This window comes from Neophocaena asiaeorientalis, unplaced genomic scaffold, assembly GCF_003031525.2.
Source record: "Neophocaena asiaeorientalis asiaeorientalis breed wild unplaced genomic scaffold, Neophocaena_asiaeorientalis_V1.1 scaffold142, whole genome shotgun sequence".
NCBI lineage: Eukaryota > Metazoa > Chordata > Mammalia > Artiodactyla > Phocoenidae > Neophocaena > Neophocaena asiaeorientalis.
The window spans coordinates 5,084,656-5,094,161 of NW_020174563.1; the positions used below are offsets into that span (position 1 = coordinate 5,084,656).

At 40.3% G+C, this 9,506-nt stretch overlaps 1 protein-coding gene across 2 annotated transcripts in view; it reads right to left on the minus strand.

The window, feature by feature from the left end:
- The window catches only part of YES1 (YES proto-oncogene 1, Src family tyrosine kinase), a 78,042-nt gene that overhangs the window by 18,050 nt on the left and 50,486 nt on the right, over positions 1-9,506 (minus strand). For both annotated transcript variants that reach the window (XM_024757918.1, XM_024757917.1), the window contains exons 3-4: positions 5,296-5,395; positions 1,451-1,549 (exon numbers count right to left, since the gene is read on the minus strand). In XM_024757918.1, coding sequence (XP_024613686.1) covers positions 1,451-1,549; positions 5,296-5,395 — 199 coding nt within the window. The remainder of the gene's footprint in view (positions 1-1,450; positions 1,550-5,295; positions 5,396-9,506) is intronic.

Sequence of the window (9,506 nt, forward strand, 5' to 3'; positions counted from 1 at the left end):
CAAACAAATATTGATAGAGCACCTACTATGTGCAAGATGCTGGGTTAAGTGCTATGATATGAAAATGATGTATTATTTATGGATCCCAGATAAACCTGCTTTGACATAAAAGTACAGGCATACCTCATTTTATTGTGTTTTACTTTACTGCGTCTTTTAAAAAATTGTAGGTTTGTGGCAACCCTGGTCAAGCAAGTCTATCAGAGTCATTTTTCCAATAGCATTTGCTAACTTCGCATCTCTGTGTCACACTTTGCTAAGTCTTGCAGTATTTCAAACATTTTCTTCCACATAAGACAGCAAACTTAACTGCTAAATGTTGTGGGTGATCTGACTGCTCCACCAACTGGCTGTTTCCCCAACTCCCTCTCCTCATGCCTCCCAACTCCCTGAGATACACAATGTTGAAATTAGGCCAAGTAATAACCCTACAATGGTCTAAGTGTTCCTTTCTCTGAGTGAAAGGAAGAGTCGATCAACATGGCAAACTCTGTTTTTGATTTATTTTAAGAAACTGCCACGGCCACTCCAGCCATCAGCAGCCACCACTCTGATCAGCAGCCACCAACATGGAGGCAGGACCCTCTACAGCAAAACAGCTATGGCTTGCTGAAAGCTCTGACAATGGTTAGCATTTTTTAGCAATAAAGTATTTTTAATTAAGGTACGTACATAGTTTTTTTAGACACAGACTGTTGCACACTTAATATACCACAGTGTAGTGTAACCATAACTTTTATGCACTGGGAAACCAACTCACTTTACTGCAATATTTGCTTTATTATGGCTGTCTAGAACCAAATCCACAATATCTCCGAGTATGCCTGTAATATGTCACTGAAGGTGAACTTTAACTTTTTGAAAGCTGTAAGAATGGTACTTAGAACTCCCATACACACTCCACCCAGGTTTCCTGTTAACATTTTGCTTTGTCATATTCTCTTTTTCCCTGTGTATGTGTGTTTGTGTGGGTGTGTGTATTTCCTTCTGAACTGAATGATAGTTGCAAACATGCTGAATCGTTACCTCTAAATGCTTCAGTGTGTACATCCTAAAAGACAAAGATACTCTCTCTCCATAGCCATGGAGCAAGCACCTAAGTCAAGAAGTTAACACTGATACAATAACATCAATGGAGGATAAATTTTTGACGTGAAAGAGTCTGCAGAATATAAAAAGGGTTAATGCAATTATTTTAAAGTGAAAAAATAAAGGCTAGGGACTAGGCATAATACAGTATTATAAATGCAGATCCATTTATGATCCTACTGTAAGCAAATACTATGGCATTAATTATTAATTTTCAAGTAACATCTCCTACTTATACGATACATTAGCTGTATTAAGACTGGTATGTAATTGCACGTGTGTAAAGTTGTGGCTAAGTAGAATGTGCATTAAGACATTTTAAAAATCAAAATAATTAATAAAATATGAAGCAGTGCCATACTCTTCTGCCTGAATGGAATCTGCAGGGGCTACATAATTGCTAGGGATATAGCCATTCTTTCCTGTAGCAATTGATCTTGCTTCCCACCAGTCTCCTTCCCTGCAACACATAAAACAACAATTACCACAAGGTAGACCACAGCTCAGGACACGATCTATTGCAGTGCCATCTTGTATCTGAAACAGACAAGAAGTATTACTTCCATTTTTATTTATGCATTCATTTGATCAAGAATTAAACTCCAAGAATAATATTTTAAAAATAGGTTAGAGGACATCACTGGTGGCGCAGTGGTTAAGAATCTGCCTGCCAACCCAGGGGACATGGGTTTAATCCCTGGTCCAGGAAGGTCCCACATGTCATGGAGCAACTAAGCCCATGCGCCACAACTACTGAGCCTGCGCTCTAGAACCGTGAGCCACAACTCCTGAGCCCGTGTGCTGCAACTACTGAAGCCTGAGCGCCTAGAGCCTGTGCCCGGCAACAAGAGAAGCCACCACAATGAGAAGCCTGCACACCACCACGAAGGGTAGCCCCTGCTCGCCGCAACTAGAGAAAACCCGCACACAGCAACAAAGATCCAACGCAGCCAAAAAAAACAAGGTTACATGAATTAAGGGAATAAGGCCAAGCAAAATCACAATTGCATTGTTTCTGCTTCAAACAAAAAAACAAAACAAAAACCCTAAAAAACAAACAAAAAAAACCCACTTTAATTTTAGTTATAAAATCTCTTTTTTACGTAACCTAACATTTCAACCTAAGACAATAAACTATGCTGAATAAAACAATTTGGGAAGTAAATCTTTCAGATTACTCAGTTTCGATGAAATGTTTTCTCATTTAAAAGCTTTACTGAGATAATTTGTATACCATAAAATTCCCCCATTTAAGATTTTTTAAGAGTTTTGCAGCCATTACCACTATCAATTTTAGAACATTTTCATCACCCCCAAAAGAAACCCTGTACCCATTAAGAGTTACTTCCTGAGCTTCCCTGGTGGCGCAGTGGTTGAGAGTCTGCCTGCCGATGCAGGGGACACGGGTTTGTGGCCCAGTCCGGGAAGATCCCACATGCCATGGAGCAGCTGAACCCCTCCCCCACCATTTCCAACCACTAATCTGCTTTCTATTTCTATGGATATGCCCATTGTGGGGCATTTCATATAAATGGAACAATACAACACGTGGTCTTTTTGACTGGCTTCCTTCACTCAGCATATTTTTTCCAGCATTTATCAGTTGCTCATTCTTTTTTTATTGCTAAATTATTTTCTTTTTTAAAAAAATTTTTTTTATTCTTTATTTTTTTTTTTTTGGCTGCATTGGGTCTTCGTTGCTGTGCGAGGGCATTCTCTAGTTGTGGTAAGCGGTAGCTGCGGCGAGCAGGGGCTACTCTTCGTTGTGGTGTGCGTGCTTCTCGTTGCGGTGGCTTCTCTTGTTGCGGTGCACGGGCTTCAGTAGTTGTGGCTCGCGAGCTCAGGAGTTGTGACTTGCAGGCTCTAGAACGCAGGCTCAGTAGTTGTGACTCACGGGCTTAGCTGCTCCACGGCATGTGGGATCTTCCCAGACCAGGGATCGAACCCGTGTCCTCTGCACTGGCAGGCGGATTCTTAACCACTGTGCCACCAGGGAAGTCCCAATGATTTTCTTTTTAACAATGCATAAAATTACAATGTTTCTTTCTATCATATTAGGAGAAAAAATTCAGATGCCCTAGAACTACTGTAACCAAAATATTAGCAATGAGCAATAATAAAAAGATTTAATTCCTGGAATAAAGTATATTTACAAGAATGTTATCCATGAACATCCAAATAAGACTAAAGTCAATTCAGAACATGAGAACTACATGTAGTTTGTAATAGATAAGCCTTGACTTTTCCAAAATTAATGTGAAAGGAGAGTATATTATCAATCTGCAATGAGGAAGACATATGGGTTCTGCTACTATAGATTAAATGCATGTTTTGCTTTACCAGAAATAAGTATTGAAAATATTTTGTCTACATTGAAATTTCATAAATTCTTGAGGTGAATCTGATCTTTAAAACATGAAATGGAAAATCCTTTTGTAATTCAAATGTTTACAAACTCATATACTTGGCTTGTAGCTTCCTAGTTTACATTAAGTACGTTCAGATATACAAACTGAAAACTTTGATCCTGATAATCATTCACTGATTCATTCAAACATTCACTGAGTATCTTTTAAGTAACAGACCTTACAATAGAGTGTGCTAGAAACAGGTAAAAAGTCCTTAGTCTCAAGTAACTCCATCTAGAGCAGGATTTCTCAACCTCGGCACGACTGACACTTTGGGCTGGACAATGCTTTGTGGTGGGGGGCTGTCCTGTGCACCGCAGGATGCTGAGCAGCATCCCTGGCCTCCATCCACTAGATGCCAGTTGTAGCACCATGGATGTAACAAACAAAAATGTCTCCAGACATGGTCAAATGTCCCCTGGCTGATTCTGCCCCCATGCTGAGAACCACTGGTCTAAAAGGATGATAGGCAAGTGATAAATTTTAATTCAAAACTGTGATGACTGCTATAATTGAGGTTTGCACAGGTTGCTATGTAAACATGTAAGAGAGACACCACCAAATCCAGCAGGAGGTGGGGACTGGGCCAGGCAGCAAAGGTAGAAAGAATATCAAGAAAGGCTTCCTTGAGAAAGGACACAGGAATATACCCTTTGACAGATGCATAGGGTTGGCCAGATGAAGGAAGAAATGTGGAGGGACAAGAAGTTACATTCCAGAAAAAAGAAATCGCATATGTGAAAGCACAGAGAAGGGGAGAGTCCCCAGTGTATTCAGAATCATAAATAAGTAATTCACTCTGGCTGGGCAGTGGAGTGAGGAAAGGGAAAAAGCGCAATGAATGACGCCTGCTCTTATTGCTGTTTTAACTTGACAGCAGCCAGTAGCTATTGAAGGATTTTAAAGCTGAGAGACAGAATCACATTTCATGTTCTCAAAAAATAACTGGTAGCAAGTGGGAACAAAGATGGAAGGAAACATGACTGGATGCAAAGAGACCATAAATGTCTATTCTGAGAAGTTACAAAGTGGTCACTGTGCCTGCTAATGAAATTATGGGATCTATTTTCTGTAACAAGCGCTGAATTTTCTATGGTGGCCCACTAAATGACAACAAGTCTGAGAGTCACATAAGGCAACAGCAACATAACATGGTCAGTTTGGGACTGCAGGAGTTCCTTAGCCTTTTTAGTTTTTTTTTTTTAAGAGAAAGAGATTGGGCTTCCCTGGTGGCGCAGTGGTTGAGAGTCTGCCTGCCGATGCAGGGGACACGGGTTCGTGCCCTGGTCCGGGATGATCCCACATGCCGCGGAGCGGCTGGGCCCGTGGGCCATGGCTGCTGGGCCTGTGCATCCAGAGCCTGTGCTCCACAGTGGGAGAGGCCACAACAGTGAGAGGCCCGCGTACGGCAAAAAAAAAAAAAAAAAAAAAAAAAAAGAGAACGAGATTAAGATCTTTAAATCATCTAGTACTTAGATAAATGGGATCATAGAAATATCTTTATAAAGGTTTTTTTTAAGTAAGGTACTTACTTACATATACTCCCTCAATCCTCACTCTTAAATCTCTACTGTTTATGGCAGAACCACAGCAACACAATTTGTAGAAATCATAACTTCTGGCTCTGGCAGTAGTATTATGCCGTATGTCTAAAGAAACCAAATGTATCATCCAATCCAGTGGGCAGAGACCCACGCCCCACTACTCTCGTCTCTGAATCATCATCCAGCTCAGTGGTTTCAGTGTAAAGTAGGCTGCCATTGGTATCTCTCCCCCATAAAATGTTCATAACACTTACGTATTATTAATTATTTGAAATCTTTCACCCTTCTTAAATGAAAGGTCTTCTGTAGTTCTAGCTTCATAATCATATAAGGCCACAAATACAGTAACACCACCTATTGGGGGGAAAAAAAGACCAAGGTAAATTATATAGACAAATTAACAACAGAGAAATTTAAAAACATTGCCAACAACAACAAAAAAAGCTTATTAAGCATAGCTCTTTTCCTGGTCTCCAGAATCTATTTTTAAAAGTTGGAGGGGCTTCCCTGGTGGCGCTGTGGTTGAGAGTCTGCCTGCCGATGCAGGGGTCACGGGTTTGAGCCCTGGTCTGGGAATATCCCACATGCCGCGGAGCAACTAAGCCCGTGCACCACAACTACTGAGCCTGCGCGTCTGAAGCCTGTGATCCGCAACAAGAGAGGCCGCGATAGTGAGAGGCCCGTGCACTGTGATGAAGAGTGGCCCCCACTTGTCGTAACTAGAGAAAGCCCTCGCACAGAAATGAAGACCCAACACAGCCATAAATAAATAAATAAATAAATTTAAAAAAAAAACAAGTTGGAGATTTGGGTCACTGAAGTTTTCAAATTAAGATGCTATCTTAAGGCCTTCCATGAGACTACTGTACTCTACAAATTCTAAAATTCTATAGACCCAGAGAGACATTTTTAATCTTGATTCACAGCTGCAACATCTCTAGCTTGAAAAGACAAAGTTCAAATCAATTCTTTAGCAGAAAAAGCATTAACGAGTATTATAAACTACTAGCATTGATCATCTCAATTTCCTAAAAACACTAAGTGAACATTCCCATCCTTAAGACTAATCATTCACTGTATAGCACAGGGAACCCTACTCAATACTCTGTAATGACCCATATGGGAACAGAATTTAAAAAAAGAGTGGATATATGTATAACTGATTCACTTTGCTGTACAGCAGAACACAACACTATAAATCAACTATACTCCAATAAAAATTATTTGAAAAAAAGACTAACAGTAATAACTAGGGTTTTATTAAGATTATTTATTATATTTAACACAAAGATAAAAACAGCATGTTTTTCTTAGAAATTAAATGGTATGGCTGATATGGATTATAAATTCCAAAAGTAATTTTGTCATATAAAGCACTGTATGTAGTTGCTTAAGACATAAGCAACTTAAATAACCAAACTATTACCTGCAAGCGAAAGAACAGAATCTCATTTGTCTGGCTTCTCCCCTGAGGCCCGGTCATATATTAACTACCTATTTGACATCTCAAATGTCTATCAAGCATTTAAAATTTATTAGGTACAAAACAAAGGTGTTGGGCTTCCCTGGTGCTGCAGTGGTTAAGAGTCCGCCAGCCGATGCAGGGGACATGGGTTTGTGCCCCGGTCTGGGAAAATCCCACATGCCCCGGAGCGGCTGGGCCCATGAGCCATGGCCGCTGAGCCTGCGCGTCTGGAGCCTGTGCTCCGCAACGGGAGAGGCCACAACAGTGAGTGGCCCGCGTACCGCAAAAAAAAACAAAAAACAAAAAAAAAACACAAAGGTGCTGACTTTTCTCCTCTAACCTGAAGTCTTCCCTACCTCAGCAAACACTACCAGTCAGGTATTCAAGCCAAGTCCATTACCAGCACTGTCAGTTCTACCTCTAAAGTACCTTACCTACTTCCTTTTCATTTCCAGCTCTTCCACCCTAATCCAAGTCCCTGTTCTCTCTTACTGGGAAAGTAATAGCCTAACTCACTTCTATATCTGGTTCCCTACATCCACCCTTCACGCGGCTGCCAGAGGGAAGTTTTTAGAAAGGGAATTCAATCGTGCAAATTCTTTACTGAAATCTCTTCAATAACTTCCTTCTAGCTTTGAATAAAACCCATACTTCTTACTATAGTCTATGAGGTCCTGAGAAATCCTGACTCTTCAAACGCATTATCATGTAATTCTACCCTCTGCCCATACTAGTCCTCAAACCTGCCAAGCCCATCTGTACTTCCTAAAGTGCATTTGTTATTCTCTCTTCCCAGAAAGCTCTTTTCCCAGTTATGCACATATTTAGGTCATTCTCATCAAACCTCAGCTCAAACAATTTCATCTCAAGATGGCTTTCCTTGATCATTTAAAGGGCCTTCGCCAATCATTCTAGTTAGTTCCTTCATAGTATTTATGAACCATTAATCATCCTGTTTAGTTGTTTCTATAATTATTATCCAACCCTCATTATAATGTAAACTCCACTGGGGCAGAAATCTTGTTTCTCTTGCTTACAACTCTCTATACCTGGCACACAGACACTCATCAATAAATCAATACCCATGAATGGACTATTTCCCATAAATAAACTGCTTTAGGTAACTCAAGTGTGTCTTCTCAACAGTTAATCATTTTGGATTAATATCTTTCCAGAACATATAATCCTGAAAATAAACTTTTACTGGTGACTGAGAAATACCATCATGACCAACTATTACTGAAGTATTTAGAGTTAGGGGACTGGAATTAAGACTATTATTGACTCTTTGATGTCCATAACTTCTCAAATGAGCAGTCTAACAGAATTTGTGTATGACATTCTCTAATCACTATTTTTGGTCTGGAGGTGAGCAGAGTGAAGAGACGCATTTATAGTCCATGCTTGTAGAAGAGATTCTTCTTTTGTCCCCTCATGTTGTTCAATTTGGTGCCGGCAGCTGTTTTGCCAAGCCTAAGGATGAAGTGGACACTCCAAGGGCTCCAAGAGAGACACCAAAGAAACTCGAGTCCTTGATGACATCAAGGAACTGCTGGATCAAGGAATCCTGGAGCTCACCCTACCTTTTAAAGCCAGTTGTGCTTTGTTACTCAAGGGAAAAGCATCCCGATAGGGGACCCTTCACAAAAGAACCATCTCTCTTTTTGAAGTTTCTGACTACGTTTTTAGAGCATTTCTGACTCCATGAAAGGTTGTTGGCCATCACTTCTTGCTGTTCTCTGAAAGGATATTGTAGGGTAAAAAATGAAGTTCTAGAATAGGGCATTAAATCTGTGCCCTCCTGCTTATTATCTGTGACTCTGAAAAAAAAATCATTTAAACACTGAGCCTCAGGATTTTTCTTTTTTCAGTCAGTAGTGTCTAATCGAAAAACTGTATTATCATCACAAAACTGCCATTTACCTAACATTTATCAAGTAACTACTATAATACTTTAATAATGGCTAGCACTTTACAATCCTCAGAAGTTGTAATATTCTAGAGGGAGGGGTATACATTTTTCAGGGTGGTTGTTTTTTGGCCGTGCTGCACAGCATGTGGGATCCTAAGTTCCCCAACCAGGGATGGAACCTGCGCCCACTGGACTGCCAGGGAAGTCCCCAGGAGGGAGGGGTATACTTTTTTTTAAAATAGATCTTTATTGGAGTATAACTGCTTCACAATACTGTCTTCGTTTCTGTTGTACAACAAAGTGAATCAGCTATACATATACATATATCCCCATATCCCCTCCCTCTTGAGCCTCCCTCCCACCCTCCCTATCCCACCCCTCTAGGTCATCGCAAAGCACCAAGCTGATCTCCCCGTGCTATGAGGCTGCTTCCCACTAGCTATCTATTTTACGTTTGGTAGTGTATATATGTCCATGCTACTCTCACCTCGACCCAGCTTCCCCCTCCCCCACCGGTCCCCAAGTCCATTCTCTATGTCTATGTCTTTATTCCTATCATGCAAGTAGGTTCATCAGTACCATTTTTTTCTCTTTAAGATTCCATATATATGTGTTAGCATACAGTATTTTTCTCTTTCTGACTTACTTCACTGCATATGACAGAATCTAGGTCCATCCCCCTCACTACAAATAACTCAATTTCATTTCTTTTTATGGCTGAGTAATATTCCATTGTATATATATGCCACATCTTCTTTATCCAGTCATCTGTCAATGGACATTTAGGTTGCTTCCATGTCCTGGCTATTGTAAATAGAGCTGCAATGAACACTGTGGTACATGACTCTTTTTGAATTATAGTTTTCTCAGGGTATCTGCCCAGTAGTGGGATTGCTGGGTCATATGGTAGTTCTATTTTTAGTTTTTTAAGGACCCTCCATACTGTTCTCCATAGTGGCTGTATCAATTTACATTCCCACCAACAGTGCAGGAGGGTTCTCTTTGGGGTATACGTTTTTAATCTTTATATTTCCAGTGCCTGCCAGTCAGCACTCAATAATTATTTTTTTTTTTTTTTTTTTTTTTGT